Below are 20,555 nucleotides of genomic sequence, written 5' to 3'. Positions count from 1 at the left end.
TACCATATCTTTCGTCCTCACTACGGCAACGTCCGTATTCAAAAATCTGTCTTTAAAGTACTTAAATACGAACTGCCAGATTTTGTTGAAAAGATCGCCTTCAGAAAAGTTGTTCAACTCAATTCTTTCGGCGTTTTCGAATACTTCAGCAACTTCAATGACAGATTTTTGAATCCATCTTTTGGTTGTGCTAGTACCAAATTCAAATTTACTTTCGAAGGCGTGATCATAAAAATCTTTAGGTTTCTTGAATACGTCTTGATCAAATGAGGCCAAGTAATTTCTTACATCTTCCTGACAGTTACTAATTTGTACGTTATGTTTAGTTTCGCTATACGGTGAAGTAATAACAGAAACCAATTAATAGAAGACTGTATGAAACTATTAATGTACAATAACAATAAGATAAACAACAACACTAGTTCTTGACTTCAATTGCTTGAACGTGCAAAAATAATATGTTCGACACCCAAAATTAATTTTAGCGGGAAGAAAGCCTTTTTTTTATTATTTCGCAACAATCGATGCTTTAAATAACATATTAAAGAGAAAGGTAATTGGGGAAATATACAATTGTGAAGAGCATTCTGGTGTTTTTAATTAATAAAGTAAATAATGTATCAATTGAGCATCCGTTTTCATGTTGATTCTTTTGGTGTTCTTTTCTGTTTAGTGTGCTGGCATATTGGGTGAACAATGCGTCCAGAGATCGTCTTCTTGAATGTATCCTGTGAGAGGAGAAAATAATAGGTAAGAAAAATAATGTCGGTCAATTGTGACTTCCATTCATTCAATTCCCGATGCGGTGAAGCTGATTATTTTCCTTTCCCCTTATTTTCTTTTATATCTTCTTTAACAACGTCCGTTAGAGTTATCCGATCACACCGAAAAGCTTACCATTAGAATCGCCATGAAAAGGAGCATCGTTTGAGTATAAAATAAGATTTAAAAATCAAAAGGAATCAAAGGCGACTCCCGAGCAGAATACGTCTTCGTCATTCCTCAATACTGGGAAGAACTGGCGCTTTGTAATTCCTGATTTCACGAAGTTCTTCTTTGGTAAAAAACTTCTTTCCAAATAGGATCCGAAGTTTCAACAATTAAGGAAAAAGCAGGATGCTCGTACTGATATTTATTAATGACTTGACAAGCTGAATCTTCTACAAATTTTCCACTTGATAATCTCCATTTGCTATTATCATTTAGTTGACTGATCTTTTCAATTATTCTAGCTTTTGTTTCCATGAAAACCAAGATGTTATGCTTGCTATTAATTGAAGATGATTTCTCAGAGCTTCTTGATGATGATGGAGTTATTGCTGACAAGAAAGACGGTGAATCTCTAATTATCTTCAGTTCGTCAGAGATTGATTGCCATGCATTTCTACTTCCAGAACCTTCTTTCATTTTATATTTCAAGTTATCAAGCACAGTCTGGAATTTTCGTTTCCATTTCCCAATAAACGTGTTCAAGTTACCACCTGTGTAACTGCGGATGATCAAGTTTTTTGCTTGAATAACGAATTCGTCCCAATTCACATGATTCTCTTCATTAACAACATTTTGTAGTATTACTGTTACTAGTATATTTTCCTTCTAATATAGTTTCATGACTATTGCAATTACCATGAGCAAGTAATGATAATTAAAAGCTGAAAAAAAGTTTTGTGCACCAGTTTTGTCCGCTACTGTATATAACTTTTTTCTTACTGTTAAAACACACATGTTGCTTTATAAACAATAATAATATTATTATCAATAACATTGCATTTTATTAACGCTCAATTAACTGGTGTGGGTGGTGGTGGGGAAGCCAGAATCCAAGCCGTGAGACGATGACGGCCGTTAAGCGAGCCTAGCGAGTAGGTCGGCTAGTAAAAGTTTTACAGAAATAAAGAAAAAGAGGAAAAGGTTAAAGATTTGGCACTCTGCCAAAGAAGCAGTCATTTTTTTTTACATTGTGGTTTAAATTCATGTACAATTTTTGATCATTTTATCTACTTATATAGACTAGCTTGGTTTTACTTATTATGGCCGAAAAATATTAAAACAGTACAATAAAACAAGGATACAGTTGTACAAAGTACAAATTTATCTATTTAGAAACGTAAATTGATTATGATAGAGCATCTTTTGCTGGCATTGTCTATTTATGAAATACTGTCAATTGTTAATTCGGTAAAGGACTATGGATTTGATGTTAGTTTTTGTTACCTGCAAAAAACAAACAGAAAAAAAGGGAAGCTAAGAATTGTACATTATATTTAACTTTTTACAAATTCTTGTCGAGACCATCCCAAAATGCTAATCTCGCTCTGCAACACTTGACAAACTTTCATTTGCTCTCATAGGTGATTATGTAGATCTCATAAAGTTTCTCTCTTTTTTTTTTTTTTTTTTTTTTTTTTTTTTTTCTAAAAGGTATAGTACAAATGCCTGTTGCTACATTGCTTTTGAGAAACAAAGTTGACAAGCGTTTTTTTTTTTCAAATTGAATGTCTCAAAAAATATTATTAGAGTTGAATCATAAATGAAAAGGTACAGATTCATGTTTTTTTTTTTTTTTTTTTTTTTAAGATAGTAATTTTTTTAAAATATAACAATTTTTTTTAAAAGATAATAATAAAAATCACCCTTGAATTACTCTTATAAACACTTTTTCAAGTCTATAGGATATGAGTGGTACCCCGAAGGGCGTTCCGTTCACTGTCAGGTTCTAAGTCTATGTCTGGAATGTTCTGCGAAAGATATACCCTATTTCTAGGGATCACCCTCTCTCAAGCAAAGCGTGACCGGGTCTGTTACTTCGCTCGTTGTAGCTTCAGATATCAAGACATCTTCCGTCTAGCACTAGGATGAACAGAGCGGGTATTACTTTTACTTGAGTTCCCATTCCTCCTTAGAGCTTACAAGTTCCAGCAGATCATCGTCCCATCCTGCCACAGATTTCAGAAGCACAGCAAAGAGGTCATAAAGAGATAGAAAGAGAAGAGATCACAAACATAATAAAGGGGCAACCAAAAGAGAGCTTTTACAGGAAAGGATTGCTACCAAGCGGGCCATGCAGACATAGAAACAAGTACAAAAGCAGCCTTAAAGAAAAACCATTTATATTGACACAGGAGAAAGTAAACTATTAAACTAGAACAAGTTAATAAAAAGGATACTCCTACTATGAACATTACTAATCAGCCAAAGAGGCAGCAAAAAGGATATTCTTGACCAAGACTAACAAAGACAGACAGAGTAAGCTATTTCAAGAATGTTAATAAAATAGTTATAAAGTACAAAAGGAATTTTTTTATACCATTTTATGAAGCCAAGATATGATTTCTTTTTTAACCACTGAAACTAATGGAATGACGCGTTTAACATTGAATGAAACCAAAGGGACCATAGAACGATAAACAAGAGAGCACACCAATTTTTTATGTTAACTGAGACCATACAAAGAGGCAGAGAATAGATGTATTATGTGGGCCATATATTTTTAACGATGGTTAAAGGCCAAGTTGATAGCAGATAAGAGATTTTAAGAGGCCAATGAGAGAGAGAGAGAGACATGTTCGAAGCACAAAAGTAGCAAAGCATTTGTTTGAGAAGAGAAGTTTTTGACAAAAGACCATAAGAACCAAGTTTAGATTTGAAAAGACAAAGTATTTAGGCCATCAGTTTTAGAGAAGAGTGATTGTTTGATAAAGAAAAAAAAAGTTTTTTGGACAAAAAGAATTCTTTAAATATTTTTTTTATTTTTTATTTTCACATTCTTGATGAGGCATTTTTCTTTTTTCTTAGATTTCTATAAAACTTTAAAAAACTTGTTTATCCATAAAGAGAGGGTAAACAAAAAGACAAAGCCACTCTAGACTAATGAGTAAACAAACTTGAGTTTTTTTTTTTTATTTTTTTTTCAATTACAATCATTAATATCCCCTACATACAGCAACTTGCTTAAGGGAGGTTTTTCTTTCTTTCTATTCTCTTTTCATTGTTAAATGAATGACACTCTATAATAAGCAGGATGATTGATTGTCTATTTCTTTGTCTGTACAACCATGTTCTGCATAAATTCACATGAAATTTAAAGACCTATCGTTATCTTATTTTATTTAAAGGTATTAAAAGCATACAAGCAAATAGAAAAAAGCTAGTCCGCGTCTTTCTTTTAGCTTTAATCATATCTTGTGTGAAATGCATTTTTTACTTTTCTTTCCTATAAAAATATACTTTTTTTTGTTAATTAGTTTAATTAAAAAAGGGAGAGGATACACAAGTTTACGCCGAATTTCGTGTGTAACAATTTTGTATAAAAAAAATATTAACCTGTCCCCTATTGTTTAGGACACATGAACAAATATTACTTTCTTAGTATGAATTCACTAGCCGACCTACTCACTACGCTTGCTTAACGGCCGTCATCGCCTCACGGCTCGGATCCTGGCTTCCCTCCACCACCCACACCAGTTAATAAAATGCAATGTTATCGATAATAATAATAATAATGTTATTATTGTTTATAAAGCAACATGTGTGTTTTAACAGTAAGAAAAAAGTTATATATATAATGATCAGATGTAAATTGAATGGGATTATCGTTGTGATATTAGCAAAGTAAAATTTCAGGATAAACAACATTTTCAGTCTTAGTTGAATTGATGTCGTTTTTTTTTTTATCAAGCGATACAGAAAGTCCAGATATAGATGTTACTCTTGATAGGGCGACATATAGCTGGCCATGAGTAAAAACGGGTAAGCAAAGGTCAACTCCAACAATTTTAAGTGATTGCCCTTGTGATTTGTTGATAGTCATTGCAAATGAAGGTCTTACAGGAAACTGCTTTCTAGTCAAAGTGAAAGGATGCTCATTTTCAAGAGTAGACAGAGTGAAATGTGGAATTACTTCAACGCGGCCATCAATACCTGGTGGTTTTACTTTCAAAAGAAATTCGCCAATACTCAATACAGTTACTCGTGTGCCATTGCATAAGCCTTTTTCTGCATTGATATTTCTTAATATCATGACAAGCGTTCCAATTTTTAATTCTAAAACAGAAGGAGGCTGTCCATGAGGATTTAAGCTTTGAAGGTATTTAGTAGGCATTTGGCGGTCCTCAGAGCCAGTTCAGTCTTCTTGAGTAATGCGATCAACAGCAAACAATGAAGTTTTATTGCCAGGCAATTGGTCTAAAACATATCTATTGATCTCATCCACTAAATCATTTTTTTGGTGCGATAATAGTCCTTTCTTGAAAAAATTCAGGATCTAAAGTTTGCTTCATAATTTCTTTTGGATAAATTGAATCGACAAACGTGGTAAGAAAGTGATATTGCGCAACATAATGTGGCAAGAATATTTTTCCATTTAGAAGGGAATTGTAAGACATAAAAGGTTTACAGAAATAAAGAAAAAGGGGGAAAGGTTAAAAATTTAGCTCTCTGCCAAAGAAGCAGTCATTTTTTTTTTTTTTTTTTACATCGAGGTTTACTGATTGCTCGACCCTGTGCCAGTTACAATAATATATTTAAACCGAAATAGACATCACAACCTACAATCGATTATATGATGTGACTAGTAAGAAGTTATACAATCAGGTATATTATGTGATGAATCACAATTTGTAGAATTATTTATATTTTATGTCAGATTGCAAATTATAAAGTTGGTTATATATTGTGTCATAAAAGCATTAGCAATAAGTTTACTTTTATATTATAATTAATATTAGTATGTAAATTTGTATATAGTTTGTGATTGAATATCACCATTAGAAGCTGTTTTTAAAGCTTGCGGCTGTTGGCAGTTACAATCATAAATTAAGCCTTGCTTTGTTGTTGGTGGCATGGTATCATATATTTTTATATATTTACGTTTTCTTTTCCTTCTACCTTTTTTTTTAAAAAAAAAAGCTATTTCAAGCAGCTCGAAGCGTAGGACTAGACGCCCGGAAGTAGCAGCTGAAGAAAGACGGGAGGTATAGCGTAGGTACCTTGATAAGGATGAGAGATAGAACAGGGAAAGACAGCAAGGACACCAATACCTAAGAGAATTGTCCAGGGCCTTGTTGGACATTCTCTCGATGGAAGATTACAACGAGGTAGTCGCGCAGTTCGGTCGTGTTCGCGACTGACTGTGGAGGGCGAATGACTTGGCCTTATCTTTATCACGGATATTAAAGTATTGCTATAGTGTGCTTCGAGTATACTATGAGATGGTAAACTACGTCTTTGACATCTAAATTGTAAAGCGTTTTCTGGTTTGGACTCTGCGTCGAGAACAACCGGAAGAGCGATTGCTGTTTTTTTCTTTTTCGTTGGTCGTGTACCGAGGGGCCGGGGCCCTACCAGACATCCAAGAATTGTAGTCATTGAAAACAAAAATAATGCGTTTAATTTTGTATGGAAGCGTGATTGAGTATTCTTTTGAGATAATCTTTTATATATGAATTATTTTCAAACATTACTCTCTAATTATTCATGTCTTAATCAGTTCGAATACACACGCATATATTTCTTGTTTCAAGTGTAAATAGATCCTTTATACTGCTATAAAAGCTAGTTTCTCCAACGGCCTCAACAAAGAAGGATAGATATTTTGAATGGAATATACATATGGTAATGCCGGCTCACCCAACTCGATCCAAGTAGACAAAATTAAATACATTTTACAAAGACCCATAATTTATTTTTTCTGTAGCTGCTCAAAAGTAGGAGGGGAGAAGAAGGGTGTTCAAAGACATCCCGTCCTCAAATTTGCTGGAAAATACAATGGTGCAAAATTGTTTTGAGAAAGTGTACAAAGCTGAAGCTAGAAACTGCGCGAACTTGAAAGCGTGCAGCATTTTTCTGAAGGTGTGCAAACGATTTATGAAAAAAGTGTAGAGTCACTTTTTTTTTTTAGAAACTTAGGCTTTCTTTTTTTTTTAGGATTACTGTTAATTTAGACTTACGATGCCAAAATATTACTGTGGTAAAGATTGTAAATGAATATGTTACTGTCTTTATAAATTGCTGATCTACCATATATTAGAATATTGTGACATTTTCTTAACTCATGATAGTTGTAAAGTATATATTAATGCTTGAACATTATATGAAATTTCTTATTTCTGTTTTTATATAGCATCTGTCAGAAAAGCACACAATGCGGGAAAAAACCATATTTTAAATGTTAGAAACTACTATGCCGGTAAACACACGCACAATTCATATCAAAAGGCTCTTATTAGACTCACTACCTTTTCTTTTCTACAGAGATCAGTCAAGATAAAGCACAAGCAATTATTGATGAAATTACTAGAGCATATGAAAACGCATCAGCAGGTTAGATCACAAAAGAGGAAGAATGGACCTGAACTGACTTTTGAATATAGTGCTACCTCCTCAATATGCTGGCTATCCTCAGTTTGGATCATGTAAGTCTTTCTATTTTTGCTAGAGTATGAAAAATGACTTTTTGGTGTATCATGTAGTTGGTCCACCTGGCTTTAGACCTCCACCACCCCATATGATGCCCAGACCTGGGTTTCCTCCTTTTCCTCCTCCACCTGGGCAATTTATGCCACCACCACCTGGATTTAGACCTCCTCCTCCAGGTAAAATGACTAATTAATAACTCATGTTCTCATTCATCCATAGGTGCAAGGCCTTCTCCACCACCTGGTATGTTTGGTACCGGATTACCTCCTCCACCACCTGCAGGCTTTTATCCACCTGGACAAGCACCGCCACCACCACATCAACAACTTCCACCACCTCCAGCCCCTTCCTCGTAAAATAAATTATATTTTAAAATGCGTGTCTCTGCTTGGGGATTGCATTTACCTTTTTAGGATCACGTGTCTGAAACAAACCAAGTAAATCCAGCCCTTTTTTTTTTTCTTTTTGTTTCTTTTTTTTCTTTTCTTTTCTAATTAAAAAAAAACATGGGTTCATTCTTTTCTAAAGAAAAGGTAAAGTGACAAGCTGTTGAATAAGAGAGAGATACTTACAATGGCTTTAGACCAGTTCGAATGATTTCGAAAAGATTCTTTCTGAACTGGACACTAAGATTCAAAAAGCAGAAATAAAATTATCAGAATTGAAGATACGTCAAAGAAGAGTGAGCTTTATGTGGATTATTTACTCACTGATTGTTTGGATTATTTGTATTGTTTATTTAATAAGAAAAGTATATGATCCGTTTGGTATGCCACACGAATACGTGATGGCTGTTTTACCTGTTGTCTTGCTGCCTGCAGGGTAAAAAATAAGACAGTTTTATGACGTGTTTATGGACTCATGGTTTCTATAGAATTTACTATATTCGAAAAGGATTGATTTACTATTTTGACCGAAAGCAGAAAAAGGAAGAAAGCAACTTGTCTTTACTTCGTAAAGAACAAAAAGAAAAGATTGAAGAACTCAAAAAGAAGACTTCTTATTATACAACTCAATCTTTACTTGAACGCTATGATGATGAAGCAGCAAAGAAGAAGAAGGCTGAGGCTGCAAAAGTAGAAAGTGAAAAATCAAATTTACGTCAAAGAAAGCCAGGTTTGTTTTTTTTTTTTTTTTGTTTGTAAAGAGAAAAGGCGTATTGAAGGTTTAATTAGTTACTGCACCTGTCAATCATAAACCCGTACCACCTCCACAACCATATCCTTCTTCACCTATTCCTAACCAATCTCCTAATCAACCAAGATATCCTTCACAGCCTATGATTCCACAACAACCATTAAAATCTCAACCTCAATGGTATGATAAATTAATTGATGCTTTAGTGGGTGATGCAGGACCAGAAACGAAATATGCCTTGATTTGTACTCACTGCTTTGCTCATAATGGATTGGTATTTAAAGAAGAATATGACACGATTCGTAAGTAAGATTAAGAAGATGAAGATGTAGTACTTATTGATGATAGAATATGTATGTCCTGTATGTAAGCAATTTAATCATTCACGTAAACCAAAACAAGTTGAACCAAAAGCTATCTTGGCACAAACAAGCAAAGAAGAAGAAGAAGAAAGAGAAGTGATAGACCAAAAGGAATCGGTGAGTCCAAGAGCAGTGAGAAAAGCTATTAGAGAACTAAAAAAGGAGATCGAGCAGGATAAAGAGAATGGCACAGAGACAATTGCTGCTCGAGTTAGACAACGACATAATAAGAACAGTGACGTAAACATCGATGAGGATGAAGAAAAAAGCGAATAAAATAAAAGTATTATTTTTATTTTAATGACATTGAATGGATTTATTAATAGTTAATTTGCCATTACCAAAGAAAAAGTGACCGAATCCTGCACCCAATACGACGGCTATCATGAGATATCCATTATAGGTCATAAAGACCAACATCAACCAAAAACTAATTCCCACTAGAATTGCATAGATCACTGACCTAACCAACTCTCTTTGGTGAGATAGTCTTTTGTATTGTTGATAAGCAAAAACGACATTTTCTTGATTTTCTTCTTCTTGCTGTTCACCGTTCATTGTCGTTTGCAGTAATTCTGCTTCATGCCATCGATTATCAAGTGCAGTAGAATAAGCACGTATTCCTTCATAAGCAGCAGCGATTAAAAAGATAATGACACAACTCAAAATGAAACTAGTGGGTCCTGATATATGCCACCATCGAAATACAACACACGTATTTTCAATTTGCCAATTAAAAAGCATCTAAAAAAAATGAATTTAGTTTATTGTTATTCAAGCAAAAAAAAGGGAATGCTTACATTCATTTTACACACAGCACCAACAGGCATCTCATGTCCTCCTTCATGTCCCGAGTGACCCTCCATTTCTTTTAATAAAAGATTCAAGAAAAAGAAAAAGAAAATATAAAAAAAAGGGAAATGACCTTATACGTATTTTCTGCTTGCGGGATTTTTGCTATCTCTGCATTAAAATAATTAGCCAATCAATTTTATTTATTCAAAAGTAATGTGTACTTTTTTTTTTCTCATCTTTCTTGCGTGAAGAATGCTTCATGATCCTTCCTCTAGGCTCATCTAAACTTTTAATTGCTCGAAATCCAACTAGTAGACCATGATTGCCGTCTTTATTGTGTTTTTTTTTTAAAATCGTCTCATTATTTTTTTTATAAAGTTTTTATATTAAAAAAGAAAAGTAGAAAATGAGAAGAAAGGATTTGATTAGACCTTTTTTTATTATTATTATTAAATCATGAAAAAAAAAAAGGAAGTAATTGTCGCTTTATTAAAATGTTTTAACGGAGAATACAATCTGTTCAACCGGAAACAAATGACGTTTGTGTTCCATTTCTCGGATGAAGAAGGCGGAGTTGGTTGAAATAGTCTAGAGAGAACAAGATGTCCCTAGTTTTTATTTTCATTATATAATTTAATAAGTTTGTTTTTGATCAACTTGATATCCTCCTTGGTATGGCTGAGTTGTTTGATAGGTGTCATAAGTATGCGGTGTTTGGTTATCATGAGCATTGGGTGACTGTGGTAAATAAGTATTATCCGAAAAGGTGTGTGGTGAAGAATAAGCATTGGGTGATTGAAGTTGATGGCTATGTGGATCTGATTGAGGATAATCTTGTTGGTATGTAGTATAGGGTTGTTGTTGTTGTTGACTATCATTTACAATATAATCTTCATCTTTAGCAAATGTATCATTTGCCTTTGTTGTACTACTGTAATCATTCAAGTCAAACGTGTTTGAGCTCTTGGGACTTTGAAAGAAAAAGCTGGCGATAAAGCAAATAAAGGTAGCCAATGTACAGCCAACACCGAACCCGATCATATAAATAGCTGCACCCCAATTATGAGATAACCCATCTACTTGTTGCTCCAGGGTATCAAGACCTTTTATAAATATCGCAAGTACGAGAGCTAAGCCAGCAGCTCCGATAATGAAGCCTAGTAAGCTTGCAAGTGATCCAATCAATGGAACCAAGTTGTTTTCTCTATTCTTGCGTAGGAGTAAAGTACCTATTGACATTTAACAAAAAGAATAATAATAAAAAGGATTGTATTTACAAGAAAAGGCCACAAACGCGAGAAGAGTTGTTGGCAAGATGATGACGATGCATTTAAATAATGAATTGAGGTTTGAAGAAGATGATACAATAGATGCATAACGAGATAACATGGAAGAATTGGCCCTATCGACTCCACATGCTGTAGCTAATTGAATGGCATCTAATAAGAAAAGATTAGGATAAAAGAATAAATGGGAATTATAGTCATTAGTTTACCAAACGAATAGGCAGGTACATTTGAAGTGCAAGTTTGAGGCATAGAAGTATTATAATAGAGACATGAGCTATAAACACCATATCTTATTGATCTCCCGGTTGTCGCATGCTGTACTTGAACCAAATAGATTTTATTCAAAGTGGATGATGAAAATGTAGTGCCAATGTTTGCTAATATAAATAGCACAATTGAAATAGCACTGAATAAAAATGAAATGAAATGCAAAGCCATTATTTAAGCTTTTCTAATTTTTTTTTTTTCTATAAAATAAAAAGAAAAAAAAAAAAAAACTTTTCAAAAAGAATTCTTTGATCTTTTTTTCATGAAGTATAAAAAAAAAAAAATTAAAACTCGATAATTGTACAACGTGTATGTGCAACAACGCCCGTCTCAGATCCAGTAACTTGATTTATTTGTATACAGATTCAATTGATTTTTAAATCATTTAGTAACAGACAATTATTCTTTTAAACACCAACATACTCTGACAGACTTTAAACAGCTATTAATCTTTTATTCTTTAAAAAATAATCGAATCGGATAAACTTGTAGCCACATTGCTTTATCCGGAGCACCAAGGTAATTCATAAGGAGTCAATAATGGCTTGAGAGCACGCGTAACCCCGGTCAATAGATAATTGAGAAAAGCGTAATCTATTTTCAGCTCTAAAATAATGTGGTGCTTTTATGTTAACAGAAAAATACTAAAAATAAATAATTTACCGAGCAAACTTTATGAAAAAAAAAAAATACTCTTTCAAGCCTATAAATTCCCCTCCTTCTTTCTTCTTATTAATATTTTGGTGACTAAACAATCAAGATTGGTTAAAATAACCTAATTTATTCTGTACATTCTCCAACAGTAGAAAAAAACAGTGCGATTTATGCAGTAAAGCGTGTATTTCTTGGTGCTTATATCATCACACGTGAGCATATTTACACATGGTTCATGTTTAGTGCCGTTTATGCTGTTAACATTTCTGATCTCTTTCTCACTTTCTCTTCCTATATTTCCATAGCAACGCGATGATACTTTTCATGTTTTGAGATCAAATCAGATTCCCATCTTACATCTTTGGATACTAAAGATTGTTATCAATATTTGTGAGTTTAAAGAAAGATGCAACTTGCATTATGATTGGAACAAAAAAGCTTCCCCTTAAAATTCAGTTCCTTGGTAGCCAATGAAATATCACAAACCAATTTCAATGTTTAATCACAAAACATGTGCCATTGTTTGGTATTAAAGGACGATAGCAAAGTACATTTCTTAGTTGAGGTTGCTTAGATAAAATATAAATGCGAATATGTGCTCAGTAACGAATGACTTTTAAATAATTTGTTCTACTTGTGGAATGCAATGACTGCTGTATAAGTTCATCTCTTTCCTTTTTACTTTATTGATTTGTGTTATATAATTTTTATTTTTGAACCCTTCTATTTATATGGGGTTTTCTTACATTAGTAAATTTGATTTCCAAAACCAGTATCATTGCATAATATAGTATTCCTAAAAAGCAATATCGCGACAAATGAAATCAACTTCACATAACTGATATTGCTTGTCTAGAAGTGATAACGCAATTTTCAAAGTGGATGTTGCCTGCTATCCAAAAATCATATCACATTTTCCAAATTAGATGACACATATTTTGTAATTGATTCTTGATCTTCAATGGTCTTTGATGTCTTTTTTCATTACGTTATGATTCAACAAGATTTAACTACTCACAGTTTTTTATAAAGATGGGCAGAGGAATTCTGTTGATCAGAGTGGCAAATTTAAACCCATGGACAACATTATCAGTCAAGAACAATTTATTCTTAAGTCACATACTTTGCATACTGACTATTTGCAGAATACAGCTTTTACGAGTACTTTGCGAGTCAATACTGTGCAAGCAGATAAAGAGAGAAAACGATGAGGACTTTCGTACGAGAAAAATGACTGAGGAAGTATACGTATACTTGATATACTGCTCAGGACCAGGCCACAACTTTCAAGCTGAAGATTGAAAAGTGTATGAGCGTATCAGTTACAGTGAAACAGTTGGATATACATATTTATGCTATACAGGGATGAGTGAAGCAGTATGAAGAGTGTCTTGATAGCATTTTAACAGGAAGAAAAAAGGCTGCGGATGTATTCTGAGTGAGGAACACAAAATGGCGATTGCCGATTTTATTGATGCTAATTTCTCTGCTGCTGTTGTCGAAGCAACTAGGGATTAGTGAAGAAAGCTCAAGGATCTTAAATTTCCCCGCAAAACCATTTATTAATTTATGAGAAATGAATGTAATTTGTTATTGAAAAAGCAAAGATCCAGTTTGTTGGAAGAAACAACCTAGCAAAGATCCAGGAACGATATGACTGGGTTCGCGAATAGAAACAAGTCGTTATAAATCTCTTGACAAGCTGCGAATTTTTCAACAAGTCTGCGTTTCATATTTATGTACAACGCACAAGAGCTTGGTCCAAGAAAGGTTCTCTCGCTGTTGCCACTGTATCAAACACAAGAGCAATAACCATATCAATGCTAAGTGCTATCTCTGCCTCAGGGTTAATCAGAGTTAGATTGAGAGTACCTAAACGTAATAATGAGAGAAAAACTGGTCAGGAATCCGAAGGTTTGAGCACTGGCGCTGTAATGATCATTTTATCAGCTTTCTAAAAGAAACATTAGACGAAATGGATAGATGTCCATAAATGAAGGATCGTTATCTGGTTATGGATAATGTACCTATGAAAAAATCTACGGATATTATCAAATCTTCTTAAGAAGACAAGAAGATGGATTTTCCTATTTGCTATCTTTGTACGCCAATACTTATACCATTTTCACCGAGATAAAATGATAATTGCTTTGGGCTAAACTGATAAGCGCTTTGAAATCAATTAAGAAAAATTTGAAATATTTAGTCATGCAAAAAGAGGTTAGAGGCTCTATTCTATTGCTAAGCATCTTTCAAAAAAGTTTACAGAGTGACATGTCCATCGTTGACAATTCTTTTTGATTATCTTTGAACAGGATTCCATCATTCTAAGAGTGATAGTACCGCCTGATTCAAAGGGCTATCTTTTAACACCATACTTTATCTTTAACTGAAACAGTTCGATTGGATTGAGGAAAGATGAATAGGGTGCAAGGTATATGCATCTATAGCCTCTTTTCTCAATAAAGCTTCTCACTGTTGCGGGATTGTGTATAAGAGCATTATACATTACATGGTAGAACTACTCTGCTTCATTTTTATCAAACACGCCTATCACATTATTTAAATAAGCAAGGTATTGTTCTGTTCTTGCAGTCGTTTGCACAATTTTGTCACTAGACTTTCTATTCTTGACCCGGGTGGTGACTATGATGAGCTTTCTCAAAAAAAAAATCAAGCATGCCAACATCTGAAACAACTCTAAGAATAACAATTGAAATGCCTTAGGCTGTGGAAGCAACCATCTTTGCTGCCTCTCTCTTTTTTTAACCGCTCTCAGATGCGTGACGAGTGAAGATCGAAACCAGGATCATTCCAAAAAGACACAATTCTGTTCGAAATCCATTTATTGATCTACTACTCACTTGAGAACAGCAGTTTTTCTCCTCTAGATGGTACCTTCGAAGATCCTTGCAGAATTTATCTTTTCTAGCTTATTGATGGACAATATGCGATTGTTTTTGGCTGTAAACTGTAGAAAACAAGCAATGTACATGCTTTACCATGTAACTTGCTACAAGACAAAAGCTAATGAAACTCAAGGCGATTGAAAACATAAAAGCTCAGAGGCCCATCAGGATAGATATCATCAGTATCTTGATTTGCTAAAAGGTAACAAATAGAAACAAGCTGTTAGTCGACTAAAAGCTTCATTTCATTTTTTGTAATAAACATCATTTCAATTTAAAGGTTCCAACCTTATTTACACTAAACATTACTTGATCTTTGAATAGGTTTCTTTCTATATTCAAAGAATTTTATCTTGTCTGGATCGCTTAAAATCTCATTAGTTATATATGTTGGTAGAGTTAGTATATGCTAGATTATCGATTATAACTTTGCAAACATTTGGATTGCTCCTATTTTTACAGTGTGAGCAATCGCTTTGTTCTGATATAATTCTTTTTTTTTTTTTTAGAAAAATTTACTTCAAGAAGGCTTTTGGATCCTCACATTTGGTTGTTAAACTTGCATAGTCAATCGTAACAATGCATACCTTTTCTTTTGTAGAAGTATGCTTAATCGTGTCTTACAAATGAATCGATATTTATTTATTCTCATAAATAATAGAAAACCTCTTTTTCTTACCCTGTATGTCTTCAACTGCACTGATTTGTGACAACAGGCCTTCTTTTCTTTTCATTTATATTGCAGAAAACAGTGGCAAAGATTTTTCTCATCAGTGACATCTCCCTCAAGTTCTTGCACATCTGATCAAGTAGACATACTCGCGTTTTACCATCTTCTTCATTCTTGGATATTCTTGCATAGCCTACTATACAATGCCCATCTTCTTGCAAACTTTTGACAAGTATTTGATATTAAGCCAAGTGCTCTACAATATCTTCTACTACATCGTCTAAGCAACGCGTTGTTTCTGGGCCAACAATAATATACACAATGTGTCTTTACAATAAACTCATCTTAACACATAAAGCGAACAAAACAACAACTTCTGCTAGAGTTTGTTTACTCTTTTCTTCACTCTGCCTTTCATTGAATTCAACTTCTTTGATCCCACAATTTGCTGAAGCTTTGTGCTATCTTTTCATTAAAACCATCGGTATGTTTTCATATGATACTCAAAATGTTGTTCATTGTTAAGCTTTTCAAGTCATATAGTTGCTCATTAAATAGATTTTTAGTCAAGTACACAGCATATAAAAAGTTAATGATTTGTGCTGTATTGACTAAAAAAAAAAGTACATGCAAAGTATTTGGCATTTATATGAAAACAATAAGAAGTCAATGGCAAGCAACTGCTATTTATTTAGAAAAAAGGATAAGGAATTAATGATTTAGCGTGAATCCTGAGTTATAATGTCTGACATAAGTTAGACTGAGATCAAATAAGTAATAAATAAAGGTATTATTAATGACCAAATACGACAAATATATAAAATCTATAGGAATAATCTAATGTTATAGGATTATGATACTTTAATAGGAAATGATTAAGAATAAGCAACGCATTCTAACAGATGTAAAATATTATATACTACATGATTCATGTACGCTTCAGAGATCTATTGTCAGTTTAAAATGTTGAGTTTTGTTCAAATTCATATGCAGCATTCTTATGATCATAAGCAAGGCTGAATGAATAGCAGTGTTCTCTTTTGTTGATGAAATAATGGCATGAGTTTGTGACTTTGTTTTTACAGTTTTTTTTTTCTTCAAGTGAATACTTGACTATTGAATATCTGCTGTTGATGAATCATCGGCGTTTAGATTTCTACTAAAAAAATCCTAGTACACATCAATCCGTGACGTTCAAACAACGATTGGGAACAAACATCTTGATCAATCACACGTAAAGATGTTAATAAAACGTTCAAAAATAAAAGGGAGTTTTTTTTTTCACTTGAGCAAAATTCAATATCAATCGGAATTGATTTTCATGTGCTTCAAAAAAGAAAACAGTAAAGTGTTGCAAAGAAAGTTAGATAATTGTGCCTTGTGTAATGTGTTGGTTTGCATTGATTGCACACACCCGTCACCCAGTTTTTTTTTTTTTTTTTTTTTTCACTCTTTTTTTTTCCTTTTCTTTTCTTTTCTTTTGTATATTAAATAAATATAAGACAATGAAGTATAATTTAAATCAAAGTTTGAGAGAAAGAAGATATTGTGCAGCAAATACACCATTCTTAAATAAATACAGACAAAGACTAAGTAATAGAAATAATAAAGGAAAATAATATGAAAAGATATTAATATGGCTATAGTCACTAGTACTTACAGTGATAATTCAGTCATATCACAATTAACATTAGAGAAAAGTTTAGAAGGTCATACAGGTTGTGTAAATACTTTAGAGTAAATAATCCAATATGTGTGTCTAGAGAGAGGGGAACTCTATTTACATTTTTTTTTCCTTTTTCGGGGAACGTATAGTTGGTCTTCCTCTGGTGAATTTTTACTTTCCGGTTCAGACGATACAAGGTTGAACATATATAATGTATATAATGATTATTCACTTCAACTCTCTATCCAATCTGGTAGATATTCATGTTGTATTTAAACTTTCACTCTAAAAACGTCAATATTCACAGGTCATTCCGCAAATATTTTTTCTGCTCACTTTATGCCAAACACCTCTGATCATATCATTATATCCGCAGCAGGTGATTCCGAAGTGCGGATCTTTGATTGCTCCAAGGAAACGCCGCTCACAAATATGTATGTATGCCATGAAGATCAAGTTCGACGTTTGAGTATCTTTAATAATAATCCAAATGAATTTCTGACTTGTTCTCAAGATGGTAAAATACCACATGTTTCGATCCTTGTTACTCATACAACCCTGTAGGCACTGTGAGACATTTTGATCTTCGTGAGCCTCACAACTGCTCAAATCATACCACTCGATCTTTCATGACCGCATTAAGAGTACCCACAAGACAGATACCAAGGCCTCAAGGACCAGGTGTATCTCCTGGCTGTCCAAAGCCACTGGTTGATTATGGAAAGCATAAAATTGATTTGAATACCATCTCAGTCAATCAATTAAATCAGCATTATTTTGCAGTGGCAGGTCAAAACGAATATATCTATCTCCATGATAGAAGGATGCCATCGAGATCTGATGTACCAGGAGTAGATTGTGTGAGAAAGTTCACTTCGACATCAGATGCATTTAGGAGAAAGGGAAAGCATGTAACTGCCGTCAGATTTAGCGATTACAATGGTTATGAGGTACAAACATCATCTTTGTGAGAGAGAGAAGGAGGCCATGCTAATATAAACTTCACAGTTATTAGGAAGTTGGTCATCTGATGGTGTTTACTTGTTCAATATCAACGATTCGCCTTTAGAACCATTATCTACAAGCCGCACCTATGAATCTCTGACAGAATCACGAAACCTAAGGAGTCATACAGTACTTCGAACACCCAGACAGTACATTGAAGAATACAAACGAAGAAGGACATTGAGAAACGAAGAATGGGAGACACTAATAGACACGTTTAAATGCAGACCTTACCCTGAAATCATCAAAGCAAGCAAACGTCTTTTACATCATTCAATACGTGACCATTTACAGTTGACAAAATGTAGCACAGAAAAGATATCTTATAGAGACAAATTGATTGAGGAATGTAAGCTGACTGAAGTGAGTGCACTGATCATATCCGCTCTCACCCGTATACGAAAACTGATGGACTGTTCAGCAGAACATACTCCCATCAGAGATAACCTATCTACCATCACATCCACCAACAGAAGCCTTGAAGACTTCACCAATCATGATTTCTTGATGGCCAAGGAAGAATTAGCTCAAGCAAAAAGAATCGCGTCACATACCTGGCGAGGACAGTTTGGATTGGCCATAGGTTATTACTATGCAGGTTGTCTCTTGCTGTCATTCCAAAACTGTCCTCATCGAAGGTTGTTTATTCATCAGGCTCGATTGATTCATCAAAGGGCCTGTCGTAACTTTACTGCTCTTGGGTTGAGTGATTATGCGAATAAGAAGGATTTATCGTTTAGAGTGATGCGTGAAATAGAGTGCTCTGGCTGGTTGAATGGGTTCAGACATGAAGTGATCACCATGTGTCGAACGGCAGCAACTGCAAATAATTTGTCTCAGCCTTTGGAGATTCAATGGGGGTATCTGAGTCGTATGGTGATTGATGCAGATATAGATGTATCCATATACGACGCTAGTGATCAAGAGGAAGAGGATGTGAACATGACTCTTGATGAGGCAGATCTTTCCTCAGACAGCGATACTACCTTTGATGAAGAGGAAGAGGAAGAAGAGGAAGAAGAAGAAGAGGAGGAGGAGGAGGAGGAGGAAGAAGAAGAAGCAGAACACAATGAAGATGATGAAACGATAAATATTTACAGCGATTATGAGCTGACAGATGATGATGACTTTTTAGGTGCAGATGCCTCAGAGTTTGCGATTCACAGATTAGCTATTCACGGCTTTATCCTCAATCACTTTTTTCCAGATGATTTGGACCTTGGTTCAGGCAATACAGATAAGAATATACATCCTGATGCTGATATTGTTCCGCATAGAATCAAATATACGGGACACCGTAATATTGAGGTAAATGATCCGAACAGTAATCAACAAAACCCTGACGCTTACTCATTATAGACTGTTAAAGAAGTTGATTTCTTTGGACAATCAGATGAATATGTTCTTTCTGGCAGTGACGATGGATTACTGTTCATATGGGATAAAAGAACAGCTAGAATTGTGCAAATTTTGAAAGCAGACGAAGAGGTTGTTAATGTATCAAAGGTAAAAGAAAGCATGGTGTTCCTTGTATTTATAAACTTATCATTCTTGATTACAGGGTCATCCTAATTTACCAACACTTGCTGTAGCAGGAATTGATTCAACCATAAAGATTATATCACCAAAAGCAGAACCATTTTCAACATCCAGACTAAATGAACCCAGTAAACCTTCATCTTATTCCCCTTCTTCACGTCTATATGACTTGGATCAAATCATCAGTAAAAATCAAAAAATAAGAGGTATCAATGGACAAAATGACATAGAGTATTTAAGCAATATTTATAAAGCATCCGATATTGTAACAGCAATTGGGATGAAATTGGAAGAAAGCAGCAGTCGAGATTATGAAGATACTGAATAATAAAAAGCATGTATTCTTCATGTCTTTTCTTTCTCTCCTTCTTTATCATGGAATATGTGTCAATAGATGATTTTATTAAAATGATGTGATAGATGAATGATCTCCTTTTTGGATTAAAAAGTCGTATTCGATTGGAGATTATTTACAAATGTTCAAAAGCAACACATTAGGGGGAAGCATTTATATTACAAAAAGGAAAAGCTTCTCAGTATCTTTGCAATTTTCTATCAATGTTGTATAACCATTCATCTGGAATTGATGGTACTATCCTATCAAGTAAATCATACTCTTCAAGCTTCTTCAGCTTAATTTCTTGATAGACAGCTTCTGAGTAATCATCTTGATTGATCAATCTCTTTTGCTTTTCTTCTTCCCAATCTTGTAACAATGCGGTTGTATTGAAAACCGAGAATGGCAATAAATATTTTGAGTTCTTTTGCTCTCCTTCTTCCTCATCGTGTTCATCTTCTTTAGAAAACTCTGATATCGATGCTCTTTTGCTCTTTGGTGTGATTAAT

At 34.0% G+C, this 20,555-nt stretch overlaps 9 protein-coding genes across 9 annotated transcripts; 3 read left to right on the top strand and 6 right to left on the bottom strand.

The window, feature by feature from the left end:
* Positions 1–1,041: 1,041 nt before the first annotated feature.
* RO3G_01027 (uncharacterized protein) lies at positions 1,042–1,947 on the bottom strand (the record flags this gene model as incomplete). The annotated part of the gene is made up of 3 exons (XM_067655618.1): positions 1,042–1,574; positions 1,711–1,729; positions 1,888–1,947. The coding sequence occupies 3 exons, from the start codon at positions 1,945–1,947 to the stop codon at positions 1,042–1,044; spliced, it is 612 nt and encodes a 203-aa protein (XP_067511719.1).
* Positions 1,948–4,603: 2,656 nt separating this feature from the next.
* Positions 4,604–5,101, bottom strand: RO3G_01026 (uncharacterized protein; the record flags this gene model as incomplete). The annotated part of the gene is made up of 1 exon (XM_067655617.1): positions 4,604–5,101. One exon carries the CDS (start codon positions 5,099–5,101, stop codon positions 4,604–4,606), a length of 498 nt encoding a protein of 165 aa, XP_067511718.1.
* Positions 5,102–6,948: 1,847 nt separating this feature from the next.
* Positions 6,949–7,772, top strand: RO3G_01025 (uncharacterized protein; the record flags this gene model as incomplete). Its single annotated transcript, XM_067655616.1, has 6 exons — positions 6,949–6,967; positions 7,121–7,186; positions 7,252–7,320; positions 7,371–7,412; positions 7,470–7,592; positions 7,636–7,772. 6 exons carry the CDS (start codon positions 6,949–6,951, stop codon positions 7,770–7,772), a joined length of 456 nt encoding a protein of 151 aa, XP_067511717.1.
* A 431-nt stretch (positions 7,773–8,203) lies between these two features.
* Positions 8,204–8,863, top strand: RO3G_01024 (uncharacterized protein; the record flags this gene model as incomplete). The annotated part of the gene is made up of 3 exons (XM_067655615.1): positions 8,204–8,238; positions 8,291–8,532; positions 8,592–8,863. 3 exons carry the CDS (start codon positions 8,204–8,206, stop codon positions 8,861–8,863), a joined length of 549 nt encoding a protein of 182 aa, XP_067511716.1.
* A 349-nt stretch (positions 8,864–9,212) lies between these two features.
* On the bottom strand, positions 9,213–9,745 carry RO3G_01023 (uncharacterized protein; the record flags this gene model as incomplete). The annotated part of the gene is made up of 2 exons (XM_067655614.1): positions 9,213–9,659; positions 9,716–9,745. 2 exons carry the CDS (start codon positions 9,743–9,745, stop codon positions 9,213–9,215), a joined length of 477 nt encoding a protein of 158 aa, XP_067511715.1.
* Positions 9,746–10,343: 598 nt separating this feature from the next.
* On the bottom strand, positions 10,344–11,248 carry RO3G_01022 (uncharacterized protein; the record flags this gene model as incomplete). The annotated part of the gene is made up of 3 exons (XM_067655613.1): positions 10,344–10,939; positions 10,988–11,149; positions 11,206–11,248. The coding sequence occupies 3 exons, from the start codon at positions 11,246–11,248 to the stop codon at positions 10,344–10,346; spliced, it is 801 nt and encodes a 266-aa protein (XP_067511714.1).
* Positions 11,249–13,655: 2,407 nt separating this feature from the next.
* Positions 13,656–14,429, bottom strand: RO3G_01021 (uncharacterized protein; the record flags this gene model as incomplete). The annotated part of the gene is made up of 3 exons (XM_067655612.1): positions 13,656–13,792; positions 14,041–14,090; positions 14,299–14,429. The coding sequence occupies 3 exons, from the start codon at positions 14,427–14,429 to the stop codon at positions 13,656–13,658; spliced, it is 318 nt and encodes a 105-aa protein (XP_067511713.1).
* A 915-nt stretch (positions 14,430–15,344) lies between these two features.
* On the bottom strand, positions 15,345–15,563 carry RO3G_01020 (uncharacterized protein; the record flags this gene model as incomplete). Its single annotated transcript, XM_067655611.1, has 2 exons — positions 15,345–15,448; positions 15,509–15,563. 2 exons carry the CDS (start codon positions 15,561–15,563, stop codon positions 15,345–15,347), a joined length of 159 nt encoding a protein of 52 aa, XP_067511712.1.
* Positions 15,564–19,112: 3,549 nt separating this feature from the next.
* Positions 19,113–20,037, top strand: RO3G_01019 (uncharacterized protein; the record flags this gene model as incomplete). Its single annotated transcript, XM_067655610.1, has 3 exons — positions 19,113–19,478; positions 19,530–19,676; positions 19,732–20,037. The coding sequence occupies 3 exons, from the start codon at positions 19,113–19,115 to the stop codon at positions 20,035–20,037; spliced, it is 819 nt and encodes a 272-aa protein (XP_067511711.1).
* Positions 20,038–20,555: the final 518 nt, after the last annotated feature.

Source organism: Rhizopus delemar, genomic scaffold (genome assembly GCF_000149305.1).
Source record: "Rhizopus delemar RA 99-880 supercont3.1 genomic scaffold, whole genome shotgun sequence".
Lineage (NCBI taxonomy): Eukaryota > Fungi > Mucoromycota > Mucoromycetes > Mucorales > Rhizopodaceae > Rhizopus > Rhizopus delemar.
The sequence above is the reverse complement of the archived record's forward strand: the minus strand, read 5'-3'. Positions and strand labels throughout refer to the sequence as shown.